The 22,323-nt window shown below is 42.5% G+C and overlaps 1 protein-coding gene across 3 annotated transcripts in view; it reads left to right on the forward strand.

Moving 5' to 3' along the window:
- The window catches only part of fam193a (family with sequence similarity 193 member A), a 220,711-nt gene that overhangs the window by 109,556 nt on the left and 88,832 nt on the right, over positions 1-22,323 (forward strand). For all 3 annotated transcript variants that reach the window (XM_067982416.1, XM_067982417.1, XM_067982418.1), the window contains exons 2-3: positions 4,565-4,630; positions 15,276-15,521. In XM_067982416.1, coding sequence (XP_067838517.1) covers positions 4,565-4,630; positions 15,276-15,521 — 312 coding nt within the window. The remainder of the gene's footprint in view (positions 1-4,564; positions 4,631-15,275; positions 15,522-22,323) is intronic.

Below are 22,323 nucleotides of genomic sequence, written 5' to 3' on the forward strand. Positions count from 1 at the left end.
GAAAAATCATAGTCCTTCACGGTTTGATGTGCCAATACATTTCTTTTGTGATACCGTTGACTATCTCAAATCCCACTTATCACAAGCACCAACCGATGTGTAACCAGTACTTCACACCAATGTTAACACACAGCAATGTGCTTTCTCCAGAGACAGCCTAACTTTTGAAGGGACAAAATCTGTCATTGTACTGCTGGCTGATTGCACATATTTAACATGACTATAGTGCTTTCTGAAATTCTAGTGACAAAACTGAGTAGTGGTGGACTGGATAGCACACTGAGTCGGTCCTTTCACCTGCCGATCCTCCGTTTGAATCCAGCCTCGAACGATGAGCTAGAATCTCCTCTTTTAAGGCCATAAAGGGTCGTTTGGGCATTTTTAAACAGCGACAACTTGAATTCGTAATAAAATATCCCAAGGTGCTTAAACCAGTTTCTCGTGCGCAGGACTCCCACAGCACCAATAAATTAATGTCTGTGGTATAATTAGGATGCTGGGGGAAGGAGGAAGAGCTAGTAAAACAATAACTCCATCAATAAGGATAGCTGGTGTGGAAAATGAAAATATTCATGCTGACACCAGGTGGGTGGTTGCGTTGGGGGAGAAATCAATCTTCTGCGGCAGGGCTTGAGAAACATTGCAGGGTAGAGTAAAGGGAGGGTAATAGTCCTGGATCTGACCTGGGAGTGCTTGATGGGCATTGGATGGCCAAAGTAGAATTGTCTTCATCTTTCAGTGCTGTCATTTTTCACTTGATGCATGGAGCAGAAGGATATGGATTAGCATTGAGGGGGAAAAGCTGACATGATTAAAACGTTCCTGAAGTAGGACCTGACGACAGTGGTATAAATGGCCTGTTCTCTTTTCTGGGTTCACATGGGGAAAAGAAATTGTTCAAAAATTTAATTTCTTCATATAGTTTATGAAAATAGTGTATATAAAATAAAAATATTAGCTCTTGGTTAAGGGATGTTTGCTGTCCTTATACATGTGCTGAGGGGACTCATTCCTAATATCAATGAGAAAAATTACTTTAAAAAAAAATAGCATTTATTGGTGGGATCACCAGTTTATGGTGACTAAATAATCAAATTGTATAAATCTGTTACCTCTCGTTACTGACCCTTCTGCCAGTGGAAACAGTTTATTGAATAAGATTAGGAGTTTGTTTTTTTTTACCAGTGTAGCACAGTTCTATCAGTTTGCAAGTCTGTAATCTTGCTATACGTGTTCCCTGTGTTTCTTACTGAATGAGTGCAGGGAATGTTGGACTGTAAGGGTGGGGGGCTGATTGTGTTAATGCAAGGTGAACTTTATCTCCTTCAGTTTTGGTCACTATGCAATAAAAATGTGTAGTTGCATTGCAAAGAGTAAAGTTTTCAAAAATTAGTCTAACCACTGGGAGTGAAGGGATGAGTTTTGAGGACAGATCAAAGAAGCTTGAGCTTTACTATCTAGAAGGAAGCAACACTGTCATGTAAAATATTAAATGGTACAAATGAGATAAACCCAGACATTACTTCAAAGGACAGAAATGGAAATTAGTGAAAAGTAAATTTAGAATGGGTATCAGGGAAAAAAAAACTTCAATTAATGTTTGCAATAACATACAAAGAAAAATATTGGCGGCAAAAGTGCAGGAGTTATTCAAAGTACAATGAATGCCATGGTTGGAGAATGTTCATGTAACAGCATGTTGAGCTTTGATGGGCCGAATGGCCTTTCCTCATCCCTGCATTTTATGTACAAACAAGTCTTTGTGGGTTTGTTTTGACAGCACTTGTCTCTGGGTTTCTAGTTTATAATCCCTCCAAGGAAAACATTTTACAGAAAAGATTTAGTTAATTGTTATAGTTTGCATTTCTCTTGATAGTGCAAAACACAAATGTTGACCTGTGTTAGAAAGAATAGCACCACTAGGCGATTGGACTGTTCGTTCAGTGGCTGGAGATACAGTGCTATTTACTACAGCATTACTTAGCCTGCCACGGCACTTTCTGACCAACTGTTTTGCTGGTTTCCGTTGTATATCTGATTGGCACTTCGTCTATCTTTGTGGTTAACATTGTGAATATCGCAAATCACTACTGAGCCATAGTGCAGTTAAAACTGAGAATTATGGTGGGGGCAATTTATTTAGTAAAATGCCACGGCATTGATTTACCTTGACGTTTTTACATAGTTTTCTTTTGTGATTTAATCTTATCTGAACCCTAGGTTTAGATGATGCAAATATTTTTTTGGGTGCTAATTTTCACGGGGTTGCTGAAAAGCCACTTGGTTGATTTCTCCACCAACCCTTTTGACCCCCGCCCCCCCCCCCCCACAAACCAGGGGCACTGAGGCAACGGAGTTAGAGTCCCAGCTGCGATGAGCTTACTCAGCACAAATGGAACCTGGGGCCTTTGTGGGTGACATGGTTCATAGTAACAGGAGTAGGCCATTCAGTCCCTTGAGCCTGCTCCACCATTCAATTACATCGTGGCTGATCTGTACCTCAACTCCATTTACCCATTTTGGTTCCATTACCCTTGACACCCTTACCTAACAAAAATCCTATCAACCTCAGTTTTGAAATTTTCAATTGACGCCCAGCCTCAACAGCTTTTGTTGGGGGGGGGGGAGGGGGAGAAAGAGATTTCCGCCACCCTTTTATCGCATCTCTTTAGCGCATCAAAGCGTTTCACCTATAATGAATTACCTCGAATTCCATTGACTTGTTGTTTTGTCAAACATGACAGCCATTTTTTGCCAGTAATATGTTGGTTGAGGGAGCAATATTGACCAGAGCACACCTGAGAATTCCCTGGTATCTCTTCCAAAATGTGCCCTGCAACCATTTATATCAGTCACATGGAGTGTCAGGTTTAGATGGTTCCACTGCACTTCTGGCAGAGTGGCGATGGCAGAGGGGTGGGAGAAGCTCAGAACATCCTTGGCCAATGACCGAGAGGTGGGGGTCGTTAAGTCATTCCATTTCAAAATGATGCCGGGGAGAAGCTATAGCAGTGTGGAAAGATTTGAGATACTGGGACTATTTCCACCAGCACAGAGAAAGTTGAGAAGTGGATTTAATACAGGTTTTTAAAAAATTATGAAGGATTTTGATAGTGAGTAGAGAAAGACTATTCCCTCTGGTTGGGGAGTCAGTGACGAGGGGGTCATCAATTTAAAATTATCATGAAGTGAATGAGGAGAGGTTACGACCGATTTCTTTATACTGAGGGATGCTGGAGTACAGGATGCTTTGCCATAGACAGTGGTTGAGGCAGAGACCATTGCATCATTTGAGGGAAGGTTACATTGTTACATCAAGTCTACGGCTCAAACAGGCCATTCGGCCTAACTGGTCTGTGCCGGCATTTATGCTCCACATAAGCCTACTTCATCTAACCCTATCAGCATACCCTTCTATTCCTTTCACCCTCGTGCTTATCTAGCGTCCCTTTAAATGCATCCATGCTATTTGCCTCAACTATTCCTTGTGGTAGCGAGTTTCACATTCTTACCACTCTTTGGGTAAAGAAGTTTCACCTGAATTCCCTATTGGATTTATTAGTGACTCTTATATTGATGACCCCTAGTTTTGGACTCTTCCCCCCCCCCCCCCCCCCCCCCCCCCCCACCACAAGTGGAAACATCTTCTTTACATCTACCCTATCAAACCCTTTCATATTCTTAAAGACCTCTACCAGGTCACCCCTCAGTCTTTTTTCTAAAGAAGAGAGTCCCAGCCTGTTCAGCATTTCTTAATAAGTATTTCCCCTCAGTTCTGGTATCATCCCTATGAATCTTTCGTGCACCTTCTCCAATGCCTCTATATCCTTTTTTATAAAATGGAGACCAGAACTGTTCACAGTACTCCAAGTGTGGTCTAACCAAGGCTCTATGCAAGTTTAACATAACTTCTCTGCTTTTCAATTCTATTCCTTTAGAAATGAACCTTAGTTTGACTTTTATTATGGCCTTATTAACCTGCGTCGCTACTTCTAGTGGTTTTTGTGTCTGTACCCAGTGATCCCTTTTGCTCCTCTACCCTATTTAGATTCTTATTATCCAAGCTGTATCTGACCTCCTTATTCTTCCTACCAAAATGCACCACCTCACACTTACCTATATTGAAATTTATTTGCCAATTACACACCCATTCTGCAAGTTTTATTAATATCTTCTTGCATTTTGATGCATTAAGTTGAATAAATATTTGAAGCAGAGAAAGATAGATGCAGGGCTGTGTGGAGAGAGTGGGCAGTGGGATTAGTTTGGGATTGATCTAGAAAAGAGCTACAACAGATATGATGGGTCGAAAGACCTCTATCTGGGCTGAAAACTTACATGGCTCTGGTTATATATTAAATCACAATCAAAGGACAGCACCACTAACCGTGTGGCACTCCTTCAGTATTGCACAGCTTAGATTATGCATTGAAAAAGTAAAACACCCTCTGCCAGCCTCAAATTTAGTACACACAGTTACCCTGAAGCAAATTTACTGTTCAGTATGTGGTCTTCTAGTGACTAATCTGTATAGTTTTCTAATGCTTTATTTTGTATTTTGCAGGTTTCCATAAATGGCGCACAGCTGTCAGATGGGTCTGTGGGATCAGAGTTCACAGGGGTCCCTCAGGTAGGATGTGCTGTACGTTGTATCTTTTTGTATTTGTAAATTGGTGTAACAGTTTATGGATATGATGGGCTTCAATGAGGATTCCAGTTGTTTATTAAATCCTCAGGATGAGGGTGGGCAGGCCACATTTATTGTTCACCCTTCGTGGCCCGGAGAAGGGGGTAGGCTTTTAAAGCATAGGGATTGTTTGTACAGCATGCGTTAAGTCAACCACATAGTGCATGACTGGAGGGCATTAATGGGATTTGAACCCATGAACTTTGGGTTACTGGTCCTGCACCACAGCCACTACACTACTGTACCTATGTTGTCCCAGACCATCGCTGGTTCCACCTCTGAAAGAATTTGATTTCCAGGAGATCCATGGAGTTGTCATGTGACCAGCAGTGTAGAATTTGTTGGAAGCAGAACCATGGGGATCTCTCCTGTCAATGCTGGATCCTTGAACCATTTAATACCCAAGATTGGCAGCACCTAATCATGACTCCCTGATTTACTGTGTCTTGTACTCTCTTTTTACTGTAACCGTGGTGATATACTACATAACGGTAGCTTTCTCTTTAAAAAAAAATCTCCACATACAGAAAAAGCCATCAGTCCCAAACAGACTTCGCCTGTTGATGTTGCAGCTGTTCTTAATGGGCCCCAAATGGTGTGTTCTCGGATTCTGTAAACATTCAATAAATATTTTTTCCCCAAAACAACAAAATTATCTTGAATAATACATAGGAACAAGAGTAGGCCATTTAGCCCCTCGAGCCTGTTCTGCCATTCCATGAGATCATGGCTGATCTGTGATCTAACTCCATAGACCCGCTGTGGCCCTGTATCCTGTAATACCTTTGGTTAACAAAAATCTATCTATCTCAGATTTAAAATTAACAATTGAGCTAGTATCAACTGCCGTTTACGGAAGAGAGTTCCAAACTTCTATCGTTCTTTGCGTGTAGAAGTGTTTCCTAACTGCACTCCTGAATGTCCTGGGTCTAATTGTTAGGCTATGTACCCTAGTCCTAGACTCCCCAACCAGTGGAAATAGTTTCTCTATCTACCCTATCAGTGCCCCTTAATATCTTGAAAACTTTGATCAAATCACCCCTTAATCTTCTAAATTCCAGGGAATACAACCCTAGTTTGTGTAATCTCCTCGTAACTTAACCCTTGGAGTCCAGGTAGCATTCCAGTAAATCTATGCTGCACTCCCTCCAAGGCCACTATATCCTTCCTAAGGTGCGGTGCCCAGAACTGAACACAGTACTCCAGGTGTGGTCTAACCAGGGCTTTGTATTGCTGTAACATGACTTCTACCCACTTGTATTTTAGCCTTTTTGATTATTTTCTGTACCTGTCCATGACATTTTAATGATCTATGTACATGGACCCCCTAAGTCTCATTGGACCGCCAATGTTTTGAGCTTCCAGAAAACAATACTTAAAATTTTCTCATTACTTGTGTCTGGTTTCTGCTGTCCTTTCAGGTTTCTCTATCAGGCTCTGAACGTTAATAACGTTACTCCACCTAAGTGTCGCCGAAGCCTGCAACCATACACTACATTGTACACTAATTATAGTGGATGCAGTTTGCTAGATGGATAGTCTGACTACCAGACAAAAAGTTGCTTCCTCAAACGCAGTGTATTAACAGTCATGGGTGGTTAATAGGTTATATTTCTTCATTAAACTGACTGTGTATTTGCAGGCAGTATAAGCACAGTGGCCACAATTTGACTGTATCTGGATTCAGTTTGATTTCTGTGCCGATGGTGAAATGGTGCACCTTGTTTCTTCCAAATTTCAAACTCTTAATCTGAGTCAGCAGCTGCTAATTTGTAGTTGTGCCCACTCACAGATTGTGACCAAACAGTCCACATCAGAAATTAGTTCACTGACTTTATATATATTAAAAAAAAATGATGAGATCTACATGTGGGCATTTTGTAGGCATTTATAAAGATGCTGAACAGCCGTCCTTGGCTGCCTATTCCCGTTATAATGGACATCAGTTAAATAAGGCAAATATTGTCAGCATGGATCATTGTAGATTGCATTGTACTTCCCCATACAAAATCATCAGAATTAGACATCAGTTGGACAAACTGTGTGCTTGATGCGCATCAAGTTTTGTTGGTGATTTAGCTCAGGAGGGAGGCGGTGTAATTCTTTTTCACCTTGTAATTTGTGAGTTAAGTCCCTCATTTATGTTATCCCTTTCACAAAGAAATATTTTGTAACTATAAATTAGAAGTGATGTGACAGGTAAAATCATATCCTTGCAAGCAGGAAGTCGAGCAGCATTTTGTGCTTCCTAATATTTATACTACACCAAGAAAAAAATCTTATGCCAAATGTAGCTGTAAATGTACTGTACAGTGAAATCCCAGAGCTGGTCCTTTATATTGCTCTAAAGATGTAGTTATTGTGACCTGATATTTGCCCCTTGTAATTTGAGAGTTAAATCACTCATTCATGTTATCAGTAACTATTTTGTAATCCTATAATTTACCACCAAAGCTACTGCTTTCTGGTCAGTCAAATTCTATTCTTATTCTCGGGGACTCTGGTATCTATCTTTGGGATCGCATTTTGTTTCTTCTACTAGCTTTGGGCCAACCAGAGCATTGCAGGTTGTTGCATTGTCCAGCTCTAAACATTCGTCACCTTTCTAAATAACGTGAGTATCATCAGATTTTAACCAATTTTATACACTGCTTCGACCATGCTTCAAACTTCCTTTGGACTATTCGTGTGTTTACTGTACTTACAGCAGAATATTAGAAATTTATTTCAACTTCACTGTATCCACTCAAGGTTGCAGACACACTTCACCTAGAAATGTGTAGCTCCTTGGCTTGATGGTCTAATCTGATTAACCTGGGGTTAAACAGTGCAAAGGTTGCTTGGAAAAAAAACAGTCGGAGAGTGGGAATCCTCAAGAAATCTCAGCTATACTTCGACTGTGAGCTTCTCAGGGCAACCAGAGATGGACAGTATCTGCAGCCTTGCCAGTTTTGCACACATCTTGAGAACAAATAGAATTTTAAAATATCTGTATCGTATCCTGTAAAACCCATTGATGGAATATTATCTCTCTGTTTGTCAGGCTGCAGAAAATGTCATCTGCTTACTCCTAGACTCAATCCAGAGCAAAGAGATGAAGAGCAGAATTCTTGATGAGGGTTTCTTATCCCATAACAGATTCTGTTCTCTGGAACATCGGTGATTTGGCCTTACCTGTCTGCCCTTTCTAAATTTGATTGGAATAGTGTCATGGAGGCTTCTAGTACCTCAACCGGATCTTCATGTTTGTAGTAGGCGCATGAGCTACTGCAGTTCACCGTTCTGTATCACTCCTAAAAAAAAAAAAACACCATGCAGGAAGCAGCTTCACACACTGCTTCTCCGACCTGCAGAACGCTCTGTCACTATTGTTGTCTGAAATTTTAGTGCACAGCTACCCAAATGAGTTCAATCACTTGCTGAACCACGGCTGCTGGAGCATGTATTAAGCTATGAAGCTTGCTTGTTTTCTTTTACCATCACTCAAGCCCAGTGATGCTCCCAGCAGCCGCCACGGTCCAATTTGTTGGGACATGTATCTGGCTTGTCTGCAAAAAGTAGTGACTGCACTTCAAAAAGTAATTCTTTGGCTTTGCAACACATTGAGATGTTCCGAGGACATGAAAGATACTACACCAGTACCGTGATGTTGCACTGACTTGCTCCTCCCTACCTCTGCAGCCTCCACCAGACCTGCTTGTACCCTCTGCATTTCCAACTCTGCTCTATTGTGTTACCACCCCTCCTCCCCCATCACTTTACCACTGAGGCATAGCCTCAGCCATCTTGTCCCAACACTCTGGAACTGTCTCCCTAAACCCCTCTATCTTATACATCTCTCTGCAGTCAAAAGGCTCTTTTAAAGCCTACCTCTTCATCATTGATTTCAGTAACCATCTAATTTCTCCATCTATTTTGTTCTGACCCCCAACTGTGAATTGCCGAAGGATGTTTTTATGTATGTGCAAGTTATTGCTTGGAAGGGAACAAAAGAACAAGTGGAGAGAAGTTTTAAAAAAAAAAAGAATTGGCTGCAAATTTCTTTTGTGCTGATCATTCATTTGAGCAAGCTTGCTCTACAGTCGAGAGACCTGGAGACCTGGAGAGCTACATTTATTGTCTGAGGAGACAGTCTGGCATTTTCCTTCTGTGCACCTCGGGGAGAGGTGCACATGTGATCAATTTGGTTTACACTTGCCAGGCTGTGCACCGTGGACGATTGGCCGATTGAGCAAGAAAACCGCCCAGACTTGGATGGCTTCCCCCCGCTTTGTTGCCCAAACATCTGCGGCCACAGTACCTGTTTTTTGTTCCGTATAATCGAACTCCAATCAATCATGTTCCCGCAAAGTCCCAAAGCTGAATACAGTTGATTTTAGTGCCACTGAAGTTCATTATTTTTAAATGAATATTGTAGAAAATCAAATTTAAAAATTGCAGTAAGTAGTTTTCTACAGATGTTAAGGTCCACAGGTACATCTTTGAAGTCAGGTGGCCCATCAGCCCACTGAGTGCATTCTACCTCCTTCCCTCCCCTCCCCTTCCTAAAATGTTGCAGTGTTGTTACCAGGTTATAATAATGCACTGGGCATGGGAAGTTGTGTATGTGCACTTCAATATTGTGCAATATGCTTTATGCGTGCTACTCTTAATTCATCACCTCAGTTGTCTATCAGCACCAGTGAAACACCTGCTGTCATCAAAATGATTTCTCTAGACACAGTCCAAGTTGGAAAGAGAAGAGATACAATGCGTGGTGTTCTTTCACAGTTCAAGTGGACGCATTATGAAAATTTCACATGCCCACTTTATCGAAATCCCCTTGACAGCACTATTTGTTGCATGGGAATAGATTGGGCCATGGCGTTAAGATTTCCAATCCCAACTGCCAAAGTACAAAACAGTACTAGAACATACATTATGGCTCTCAAAAAAAAAAAAATGCACTGATTTTTCTTGGTACTGACACAAGAATTTTCCTTGGTCACATTTACTTGGGAGGCCTGAAAAACAAAATTCAACTTCCGTCGCTACTGAAATAATTTGTATGATGAAATTTCACTATCTTGTGACTGTAATATGAGCACCAAAAAAACCCTACGTTGGTTCCTTTTGTTTCTAATTCATTCAGTTTTCTCACACAAATGAATACGTTGTATTCCAACAGTTGTAAGCCATCTAAGGTCACAATCTCATTAAGAACACTTCACCAGGTAGTGTTAGTGTAGTCAGGTGGTGTTCCTTGTTTTTGTTGTATTTGATCTCATCCTGAGTTCTGCTCAGGATGGCTGCTTTTTATACAGACACCAGTTTGTCCACTTGCAATATTTTTACACTAAAACTAGTTGTCATTGCTGTTTAATTTTCAACATTCATTGAAGATTCTTGCAGGTTTTACTTGCTTTGATGTTTGAAAGTGATTGACAGCACATTACTCATCAGCAACAACAACAACTTGTATTTATGTAGTGCCTTTAATGTAGAGAAACGATCAAGATGGATTATTTTCATATGCTCAATGTCCGACAATAAAGACCCAGCCTGGTGCACGATTAAGATCTCCATTCTCTTAGACTGTTCCCAGGAGGTGGCACTCATGACATTTTTGTTGTCCACCAACATTGCATGATTTCCAGCTCCAATGTCAATGATGGGGCTCACCAGGACTATCTGATTTGTTGGATGACAGTTGTTCTCATAAAGCTCTTGATTTTTTTTGATGCAATGAGATGTCAAGTTTTGATTGCTCTGAGAAGCAGGATGAGAACTGAATGCAGGGAAGGACTGCTTGTAAAAGGTAACCTGTGTCCTGAGTTAGTGTGGTACCAGAGTCATGCATAGGCCAGACCAGCTAGGGGTGGCAGGCTCCCTTCCCTGAAGGACATTGGAGAACCAGTTGGGGTTTTATGAGTGTCTGGAAGCCTTCATATCTCTGTTGGCCCCAAAATTGCCAGATTTATTGAATTCAGTATCACAACTTGTCATGGTGGGATTTGAATTCAGGACATCTGCATTGTTAGTGCAGCACTATACCACCATAATCCGAATTGACTCACCTTCGATAACCATTCAATATCTCAGTAACCCTTTGTGTGAAGAAATATTCCTTCTAACTTCCCCATTTAGACTTTCTAGTACTGATCTTGACAATTCATTGAGCAGTAGAAATAATCTTTCCCTACTTGCCCCCTCAAATCCTTTTATCATTTTGAACATTTCTAGTAGACCTGACCCTAGCCTCTGCTCCAGTGTGTTCAGCTCTGAGCTGTCGGACCTATTTGCACATTTTAACTTTGAGATCTGAAAATTGTTATACTTGAGGCGGTCACATTGCTTGGATTTATTTTAGCAGTTGGAGGCCTGAAACCATTTTGTGGCCTGATAGGTGAAGGACTTCTCTTGATGCTGCCTGCCAGGGAATGACCTGGAGGAATTTGCATACTTGCATTGAGCATCGTTTAGCTGAAGCAGTTTCAAGACAACAGATACTTTGGTCCAGTTATGCTCCAAATTGACACATATTTAGTTTAGAGTGTTCCTTATAAATCAACCTTCAGACACAGAAATTTGAAAAGAATGTTAGCTAACATATGGTAGAACTGGTTTTCCTCATTCTTTGATGTAATAATTCTTCATGTAAAAGGTTTCTTTTCTGACCTGGTGCATCTTGGAGCTTCCTAATAATTTCAATCTGGCTTTTACAATCTCACTGCCTCTGGTCGAATGACCGTTGTATGGCTTGGAGCAATACAGTGGGTTGGGGAAGGGTACTGACCAAAATTGGCACCCATGGCTCAAAGTTGTTAAAACATCAGTGCCTTTGAATGTTTCTGCCTGTTGGATGACATATTTGTTTGTATGTGGAGGTGTCCACAGAATGAGGCAGACCATATTTGCAGTAGGCAACCCGAAATTCTGGTCCATACACACTTGGGAATTCAGCAACAAAACAGATGATTTACTTCAGACTTGGATGCAATTTTTATGATTGGTTGTTTTAATAGGCACACCTAGAAATCGAGATTAAGAACATAAATTAATTGTATATTTATCATTCAGCTGTGAAAACTTCATTAAGGTACTTGTTCCAAAATTGAAATACAATGTTACATTGATTGCAGCTTGAATTGCAAAGCTGAAATTTATTGTCTGATCAGCTGCCAACATTTTATTAATCCAAAAAAATCAATGTACAAAGCTCATATTCTTCAAATTAGTTCATAATGGAGTGGCATGGTATGTTGGAGCTCCTTTGCATTGGCTTCAAGTGGATCTTTCTCTGCTTTCTATTGAGCAAGTTCCCAATCTCTGCTGTGGCGAGGTCAAGCAATTCACCCACACCGACAGAGGGGAGAGTATTTCGATTGGGACATCAGAATCTTAAGGACAGGAGAATGACAATAGCCCAACGTTGATTTATTGTTTTGAAAAGTCAGTGCCACCGAACCTGCCATCTCACCTCAATCCCTCAATCTGTTCTGTCATCCAGTTGTTTCATTAACTCATTTATACTGTCCCCGTCAGGTAACTGGCTCCATAACTCCAGTACTCTTACAGTGAAAAAGTTTTAACTTGTGTCACCTGGTGTTTCCTGGAGCGAGCCTTTGGCCCAGTGGTAGCATTCCAATTCTGAGTCAAAAGGTGCAGGTTCGAACCCCGCTCCAGACAGTCCTGGCAAGTGGCTCTGAATTCTAGGTTGACATCCAGTGGGATACACGTGGGTGTGGGTGGTCCCTGCCCCTCATCGTACGGATTGTGTAAGGCCATAAAACCTTCCCGCTGTGTAGGATTAACCACCCTATCAGCTAGTGTGAAGATGGTTACAGTCATGGAAGGAACTTTTGCGTTGCGGCCTGTCAGACCGATAATCAGCCTGCAAATCCTTCCCAACTTCACAGTCTTCTCCAAGGGAAGAGTGTGAAAATATAAAAACAACAACTAGCTAATCGATTACACAGGTGTGCAAATCTTAAAACTCTGCGTACGGGTACGAGCAAGCTGCAATTTATATTACCTTCAATAATTAGCCCCGGAGGGTGGCTTAAGCATCCCAGGCACTAGATCTGAGACTTGAATGTGACATATAAGGCCACCGATTTGTGTTTCTCTCGGGGGAGAAATGGAGGTAATTGCAAAATACGATCTCAAAATACCAGAAAATCCTGGAATCCCAAATAATAGAAAAATTAATTTGGCTCTTTGTTTATTCGTTCATGGGATGTGTGCGCTGCTGGCAAGGCCAGCATTTATTGCCCATCCCTAATTGCCCTTGAGAAGGTGGTGGTGAGCCCCTTTCTTGAACTGCTGCAGTCCATTGTGGCAACAAGAGCAGGTTAGAGGCTGGATCTTCTGCAGAGAGTGACTCACCACCTGACTCCCCAGAGCCTTTCGACCATCTACAAGGCACAAGTCAGGAGTGTGATAGAATGCTCTCCACTTGCCTGGATGAGTGCAGCTCCAACAACACTCAAGCTCAATACCATACAAAGCAAGCCCGCTTGATTGGCACCCCATCCACCACCCTAAACATTCACTCTCTTCACCACCGGCGCAGAGTGGCTGCAGTGTGTACCATCCCTAGGATGCACTGCAGCAACTCGCCAAAGCTTCTTCGGCACCTCCCAAACCCGCGACCTCTACCACCTAGAAGGACAAGAGCAACAGGCACATGGTAACAACACCACCTGCACGTTCCCCTCCAAGTCGCATACCATCCCGACTTGGAAATATATCGCCGTTCCTTCATCGTCGCTGGGTCAAAATCCTGGAACTCCCTTCCTAACAGCACTGTTGGAGAACCTCCACCAGACGGACTGCAGCGTTTCAAGAAGGCGGCTCACCACCACCTTCTCGAGGGCAATTAGGGATGGGCAATGAATGCTGGCCTCGCCAGCGATGCCCACATCCCATGAAAGAATATTTTTAAAAAAGTCCGTGTGGTGAAGGTTCTCCCACAGTGCTGTTATGTAGGGAGTTCCAGGATTTTGACCCAGCGACGATGAAGGAACAGCGATATATTTCCAAGTCGGGATGGTGTGTGACTTGGAGGGGAACGTGCAGGTGGTGGTGTTCCCATGTGCCTGCTGCCCTTGTCCTTCTAGGTGGTATAGGTTGCGGGATTGGGAGGTGCTGTCGAAGAAGCCTTGGCGAGTTGCTGCAATGCATCCTGTGGATGGTACACACTGCAGCCACGGTGGGCCAGTGGTGAAGGGAGTGAATGTTTAGAGTGGTGGATGGGATGCCAATCAAGTGGGCTGCTTTGTCCTGGATGGTGTCGAGCTTCTTGAGTGTTGCTGGAGCTGCACTCATCCAGGCAAGTGGAGAGTATTCCATCCCACTCCTGACGTGCCTTGTAGATGGTGGAAAAGCTTTGGGGAGTCAGGAGGTGAGTCACTCGCCGTAGAATATCCAGCCTCTGACCTGCTTTGTAGCCACAGTATTTATATGGCTGGTCCAGTTAAGTTTCTGGTCAATGGTGACCCCCAGAATGTTGATGGTGGGGGATTCGGCGATGGTAATGCCGTGGAATGTCAAGGGAAGGTGGTTAGACTCTTGTTGGAGATGGTCATTACCTGGCACTTGTCTGGCACGAATGTTACTTGCCACTTATCAGTCCAAGCCTGTGGAGGCCAAGTCACTGAATTTATTTAAGAAGGAGCTCGATAGATTTCTAGACACAAAAGGCATCAAGGGATATGGGGAGAGAGCGGGAATATGGTATTGAGATAGAGGATCAGCCATCATCATATTGAATGGCGGAGCAGGCTCAAAGGGGCGAGTGGTCTACTCCTACTCCTAGTTTCTGTGGACGTTGTCCAGATCTTGCTGCATGCGGGCACGGACTGCTTCATTATCTGAGGGGTTGCGAATGGAACTGAACACTGTGCAATCGTCAGCGAACGTCCCCATTTCTGACCTTGATGGAGGAAAGGTCATTGATGAAGCAGCTGAAGATGGTTGGGCCTAGGACACTGCCCTGAGGAACTCCTGCAGCAATGTCCTGGGGCTGCGATGATTGACCTCAACAACCACTACCATCTTCCTTTGTGCTAGGTACGACTCCCTGCCACTGGAGAGTTTTCCCCCTGATTCCGATTGACTTCAATTTTACCAGGGCTACTTGGTGCTGGTCCTCAGTCAAATGCTACGTTGATGTCAAGGGCAGTCACTCTCACCTCACCTCTGGAATTCAACTCTTTTGCTCATGTTTGGATCAAGGCTGTAATGAGGTCTGGAGCCAAGTGGTCCTGGCGGAACCCAAACTGAGCATCGGTGAGTAAGTGCTGCTTGATAGCGCTATCGACAACACCTTCCATCACTTTGCTGATGATTGAGAGTAGACTGATGGGGCAGTAATTGGCCGGATTGGATTTGTCCTGCTTTTTGTGGACAGGACATAGCTGGGCAATTTTCCACATGTTGGATAGATGCCAGTGTTGTAGCTGTACTGGAACAGCTTGGCTAGAGGCGGGCTTATTCAGTCATTGAGGAACAGTGACCCTGATATTGTGTAAAGATGTAAATGTTTAAATACCTGATTTTTGTTTTGCCTCCTGATTAATTCACTTATCATTTTGCTCCATTGTAGACACCCTTCACTTTTGGTCTGGGTCAGAGGGCACCGTACTCAACAGGGGAACGATGTCTTCTGTGTCGAAGTGAACGCAAAGACTCTTCACTCTCAGAGAGTGGGATTACAAACCCAAACAAAATGGCACTTTCTACATCTCCAAAAACAAATAGCATGTTGCACCTTCCGCTCTGGGTGTGTCCGGACTGCAGGCGTACGGTTGAAAAGGATGATCGGCAAGTTTCTCTCGAGCAGTCTCTAGTGGTAAGTAGGGGCGGTATAATCTTCTGTTTTCCATAAGATCCACCTGACAGTTATGTATCTGCTTCGGAATGTCAAATTGTTTTGTTTCCAGTTTTCCTCCTCCCCACCAGGCTTTGCTTTTTGAAGTAAAAGCAAAATATTAGACAAACTTAATGAGACCATCGTTAGGCGTGAGGAAATGTGTCCCTTTTCTCTCTGCCTTGTAATTGCGCAGGGTAATATTAATGAACACGATAGCATATACTTTTGTTAAAATAGCGAGTAAAGGAATTTATTCTGAACACATTGACATGTTTGTTATTATCACAAGTGATTTCAGGCGCACGTGTTTGCAGTGTATGTTGAAATATTTCAAAACAATAGAATCAAATAAGGATGTTGTCAGAGTGACTACTGAAATAAATGTCTCCAGTGAAAGACCTTTCAGTTTGTACAAACCTAAAATGTTCAAATGAATTGAACGGGATAGGTGGGAACATCGGAACATTGGTAGGTCTCTCCATTTCTACCCTTTCAAACCCTTTTATAATCTTAAACATCTCTATCAGGTCACCCCTCAGTCTTTTTTCTAGAGAAAAGGGCCCCAGCATGATCAGCCTTTCCTGATAGGTATAACTTCTCAGTTCTGGTATCATGCTTGTAAATCATTTTTGCACCTTCTCCAGTGCCTCTCGATCCTTTTTTATAATATGGAGACCAGAACAGTTCACAGTACTCCAAATGTGGTCTAACCAAGGTTCCATACAAGTTTAGCAACTTCCCTGCTTTTCAATTCTGTCCCTCCAGAAATGGACCCCAGAGCTTGGTTTGCTTTTTTTTCAATGGCCTTATTAATCTGCGTCACTATTTTTAGTAATTTGTGTATTTGTACCCCCAGATCCTTCTGCTCCAATACCACATTTAGACTATAATCCAAGCAGTATGTGGTCCTCAAAATGTAATACCTCACACTTATCTATATTGAAATTTATTTGCCAATTACACACCCATTCTGCAGTTGTGCTTGAATTTGCATCTTTGTGATTAAGGGATCCAACAAGATGGTTCAAAAAACGGTGTAAGGATACACCCAGCAACGACAGGCTAGTCAGTTTAACCTCGGTGGTGGGGAAAGTTTTAGAAACGATAATTTGGGTCAAAGTTAATAGTACTTGGACAAGTGTGGATTAATTAAGGAAAGGCAGCATGGATTTCTTAAAGGCAAATCGTGTTTAACTAACCTGATAGTTTTTTGATGAGGTAACAGAGAAGGTCAATGAGGGCAATGAGGTTGATGTGTGTATGGACTTTCAAAAGGTGTTTGATAAAGTGCCATATCATAGACTTGTCATCAAAGTTGAAGCTCATGGAATAGAAGGGGTGTTGGCAGCATGGATACAAAATTGGCTTAGTGACAGGAAGCAGAGAGCAGTGGTGAACAGTTGTTTTTCGGACTGAAGGGAGGTATGCAGTGGTGTTCCCCAGAGGTCGGTACTAGGACCACTGCTTTTCTTGATGTATATTAATGACTTGGACTTGGGTGTACAGGACACAATTTCAAAATTTGCAAATGACACAAAACTTAGAAGTGTAGTGAACAGTGGGGACCGTAGTAGACTTCAAGAGGACATAGGCTGGTGGAATGGGCAAAAACGTGGCGGATGGAATTTAACGCAGAGAAGTACGAAGTGATACATTTTGGTAGGAAGAACGAGGAGAGGAAATATAAACTAACGGGTACAATTCTAAAAGGGGTGCAGGAACAGAGATCTGGGGGTATATATGCACAAATCTTTGAAGGTGGCAGGGCAGGTTGGGAAAGCGGTTTAAAAAAGCATAAAACCAAAAGATCCTTTATAAGTAGAGGCATAGAGTACAAAAGCAAGGAGGTTAGGAAGAACTTTTATAAAACACTGGTTCGGCCACAACTGGAGTAGTGTGTCCAGTTCTGGGCACCGCACTTTCAGAATGACGTGAAGGCCTAAGAGAGGGTGCAGAGGAGATTTACTAGAATGGTTCCAGGAATGAAGGACTTCATTTACGTGGATAGACTGGAGAAGCTGGAGTTATTCTCCTTGGAGCAGAGAAGGTTGAGAGGAGATTTGATAGAGGTATTCAAAATCATGAAGGGTCCAGACAGAGTAGATAGAGAGAAACTGTTCCTATTGGCGGAAGAGTCAAGAACCAGAGGACACAGATTTAAGGTGATTGGCAAATCAACCAAAGGTGACATGAGGAAAAACTTTTTTACTCAGAGACTGGTTGTGATCTGGAATGCACTGCCTGAGGGGGTGGTGGAAGCAGATTCAATCGTGGCTTTCAAAAGGGACTTGGATAAGTACTTGAAGGGAAAAAAATTGCAGGCCTAAGGTGAAAGTGCAGGGGAGTAGGACTAGCTGGATTGCTCTTGCAGAGTGCCGGCACGGACTCGATGGCCCGAATGGCCTCCTTCCATGCTGTAACCATTCTTTGGATGGGAGACTGACTGATTTTCTGAGAATAATTGCATTGAAAGTAGAAGCGAGGGAACGATTTAGTAAATGAACAGCTGCGGAAGTGTGAGGGAGTTGAGGAGTTTGTGAGGGAGCTGGGACACAGTTTTCTTTCCATAGGTTGATGATGAGAATGGAGGTGACAAAAAGCATGTTTCTGTAAACCACAGTCTTGACTGTTAGGAGCAGCGGTCCACACAACACATGTAGGAAAATAGAATCTAGAGGGATAAATACAGTGCTGGTGCACGTTAACAGCAGCTCAGGGTGGCTGGCACATCCCTGATGTGAGATTAGGAAGGAAAAATAGACTCACTGGGAGATGAGCGGTTGGTGGGAGGAAAGTAACACAGAAATTAAGAAAGGTAGAAGCTGGGAGCAGAAGAAGAAAGAGAACGATTTGGAAAGAAAGACAAGAGTAACAAAATAAAACTGTTTCTGAAAGAAAAACAAATTGAGATGAGTAGGCTGGGGTTGCCATTGAAGCTGAGCGAGCAATGAAAGCAAATAGTGACTAATTACTGCACTGTGCGTTTTCTTGTCAGATTCCATCTCGTAGTGTTTCTCCCTCTTTCTGCCATCCCTAACTGCTCCAAGTTGGTGACCTGCACTGCTGTCTGTCATCAATCTCTGTCAGAGGATTGAAACTGCCAACAGCTGCTGCTGCTCCATTGCCCAGCAAGCACGAGACAAGACACAAGTCTAGATTTTTCCATCCGTGTTGTTTTAAAGTCAGCTGTAACCTCCTGAAATAAATGGGTTATTTCTGCAGTTAATGTAATGCCGATTGGAAAATCCAGGCTAGGAGATTTTGATGGCATTAAATTACATCCGTGTTTCTTTTCATGCAACACAAATTTTCAGCGGTGAAAGTGTCCTAGTAAAAGCGGGGTTTCAGTAGTGGCGCTGAATAAGCTGATCAGCCAGGTTGTGCAACAATATGCGTTCAATATAATCTGGGATACCAGCGACCTGTGTTGGTGAAACTGGCTGGTGCATGAGCAGAATGAATTTTGCCCACAGTAGAGGAAGGCGTTTGTTATAAGACATTTTCTGTGCCACAATGGAAAACTGTTGCTTCCATTGTCACCGCCAGACATTAGATTGTTGTGAGTAGACAGGAGAGCATGAAACATGGTGCTCAGTGAGCAATCTCGCATGGAAAGCACCGTTATTGGGCACTATGAAAATGAGTCCAATTTTCATTAAATGATTCATTCGTTTGTTTTTTGACTGGAGCCCTCCCATTTAAAAACAAAGGTAAAATAAATGTTCTCTTGAAAGATTCTTTTACGCTCTATTTGAGAGATTACAAACTTCATGTGTTTGGCAGTAGACCGCACCTCAAGTGCATGGCTGAGAGGCTACAGAAAATCTTGACGTTGACAGCTCTGGGATTATATGCAGGTTTCTGCCCTGCTGATGTCTCCAGTGCTGTGTGCATAAGTTTTCTTGGTTGTTTGGAGATTCTGCCTCTCGTTGTCTCCAGTTTCTCGATGGGTTTAGATCCTATTTCAATCATTGATTGTCCAGTCTTCCATGAAGCATTAACATTCCTGTGTGATGCAATGTTAATTTCTAATGAATAATCTTTACATCTGGGTCCCTTGTAGGTGTGCAGCAGGTTACTAGTCTCGTGTCTGCTGCTGACATTTCTCCTGGCGGGAGTCTTGGAATTAATGTTAGTGTTTGATACCAGGTTTATCTCTGGCAGTGCTGCGAGTGTCCCTACTGTCCCTTGTTCTTAGTTATGTTCCGTTCGTTGAGCAATTTCTTGGGCAAATTGGTGGGCTCAACTTTGTTTTAAGGGCTTTCTGATTGTCTTTTAATAGTCAGAACCCTCGTGCCTCACTTCTCTGCAAGGTGAGCTGGGTTGTTGGGGCTCGATTTTTGCATCATTGTGGATCAATCTAAATCTTAACGGGTATTATTCTGTCAGTAGGTGGGATGTGATTAGTTTTATTAAATAAATTATTGGTCAGGCATATGTTTCAAATCTATTAAATCCATCTTTCATTTCTTTTCTGGTTTTGTTGCATGTGTGTGACCTTTTGAAATAACTTACAAAAGTATATATATTTTTTTCTGCTCATCAAGGTGAGTGTACACTTTGTTTGCATCAACCACTGTGAGGTCAGGGTAGTATGGTCAGATTGCAGGGTGAAGTTCCTTTGACCTCTTCCAATTTCATGTAGGACCATTCCATCCAACCAGCTGACCACAACTAAATACAGCGTAAATGTAGTGTCTTCACATAGAATCTACAGTACAGAAACAGGCCATTCGGCCCAACTAGTCAATGCTTGGTGTTTATGGTCCACACGAACCTCTTCCCACCCTTCTTCATCTAACCCCATGAGCATATCCTTCTATTCCTTTCTCTCTCGTGTACTTATCTAGCTTCTTCTTAAATGTGAGGTTATTCACTTTGACAGGAAGAATAGAAAAACAGAATATTTTTTAAATGGTGAGAAACTATTAAATGTTGGTGTTCAGAGGGACTTGGGTGTCCTCGCACAAGAAACACAAAAAGTTAGTATGCAGGTTAGGCAGGCAATTAGGAAAGCAAATGGCATGTTGGCTTTTATTGCAAAGGGGTTGGTGTGTAAGAGTAAGGAAGTCTTAGAGTTGTACAGGGCTTTAGTACACCTCACCTGGAATATTGCATACAGTTTTGGTATCCTTATCTAAGGAAGGTTATACTTGCCTTGGAGGCGGTACAATGAAGGTTCACTAGATTAGTTCCTGAGATGAGTGTTGTCCAATGAAGAGAGGTTGAGTAGAATGGGCCTATATTCTCTGGATTGTAGAAGAATGAGAGGTGATCTCATTGAAACATACAAGATTCTGAGGGAGCTTGACAGGGTAGATGCTGAGAGGTTGTTTCCCCTGGCTGGAGAGTCTCGAACTAGGAGGCATATTCGCAGGATAAGTGGTCGGCCATTCAAGACTGATGAGGAATTTCTTCACTCAGAGGGTTGTGAATCTTTGGAATTCTCTACCCCAGAGAGCTGTGGATGCTCAGTCATTGAATATATTCAAGGCTGAGAAAGATAGATTTTTGGACTCTAGGGGAATCGAGGGGTATGAGGATTGGATGAGAAAGTGGAGTTGACGTCTTAGATCAGCCATGACCTGATTGAATGTTGGAGCAGGCTCGAGGGGCCATATGGCCTACTCCTGCTCCTATTTCTTATGTTCTTAAACGTATCATGTAACAAAACGTCCCAAGCTGCTGATTTTCAAGAGTGGGAGCTAAGCGGCCTTGGGTGTAGGGCTCTGAGCACAGCTCAGGGTCGAGCAGGGCATCGAGTTCAGTTTGACCAAGCAGCCCAAGAGAGATGGAATAAGTGAGGAGTTGACTGGGGTAACCAAGTGGATTTGAACCTAGACCCCAAGACTGAAAGATCAACATCTGACTAACTGCACCACCCAGTCCTTCTAGATTATTTTTCCAATTGGCAACTCTGCATTGATCGAAGCTTGTGTGGAGTTCCTTTCTCTTACATGGCATTACAGTTGCCACAGGGAATACGTATTACATACGGTTACTCACTTATTTGGGAGAGTGTGGCCTACAGGTTTTTCTAACTGTTTGCAGATGAATCTTTCCTTGTTTGTGCTCCATACTTCACGCCCCCTAACATCCCTTTGAAATTTTACTGGCATTGCTGATGTATGTACATGGTTCTCACGCCTTCTGCTTTGGATTTTGGTTGTTCTTCCTTTTGATTGTTCGAAAGATCCAGGCTGCCTTAAAAAATTTTTTTTTTTTTACTGCTTTGCTTTTACTAAAGCTTTTATGCAGTTACATTTCACAACTTATTCACTGCCCTTCCGGCTCCAGATGTTTTGATGCTGATGAGAACATAGGTGCGAAATAATTGTAGACAGTAATTTCTACACTCATCCTGAGTACTGTTGTTTCAGTGGAGCCATTAGTTTGCCCAACCATGTGTAGGAAAGGGAACTTCAGTTTATCTTGTATTTTGTCTTTCGGATGAGATGTTAAACCGAGGCCCCGTCTGCCCCCTCAGGTGGATGTAAAAGATCCCATGGCACTATTCGAATTAGAGCAGGGGAGTTCTCCCCAGTGTCCTGGCTGACATGTATCCCTCAACCAACATTACTAAAACAGATTATCTGGTCGTATTCACATTGCTGTTTCTGGGACCTTGCAGTGTGCAATTTGGCTTCCTACATTACAACAATGACTACATTTCAAAAGTACTTAATTGGCTGTAAAGCACTTTAGGGCGTCCTGAAGTCATGAAATGTACTATATAAATGCAAGTCTTTCTTTTCTTCTTTTAATTGCAAACATACCTTTC

Source organism: Heptranchias perlo, chromosome 4 (assembly GCF_035084215.1).
Source record: "Heptranchias perlo isolate sHepPer1 chromosome 4, sHepPer1.hap1, whole genome shotgun sequence".
In the NCBI taxonomy this organism is placed as follows: domain Eukaryota; kingdom Metazoa; phylum Chordata; class Chondrichthyes; order Hexanchiformes; family Hexanchidae; genus Heptranchias; species Heptranchias perlo.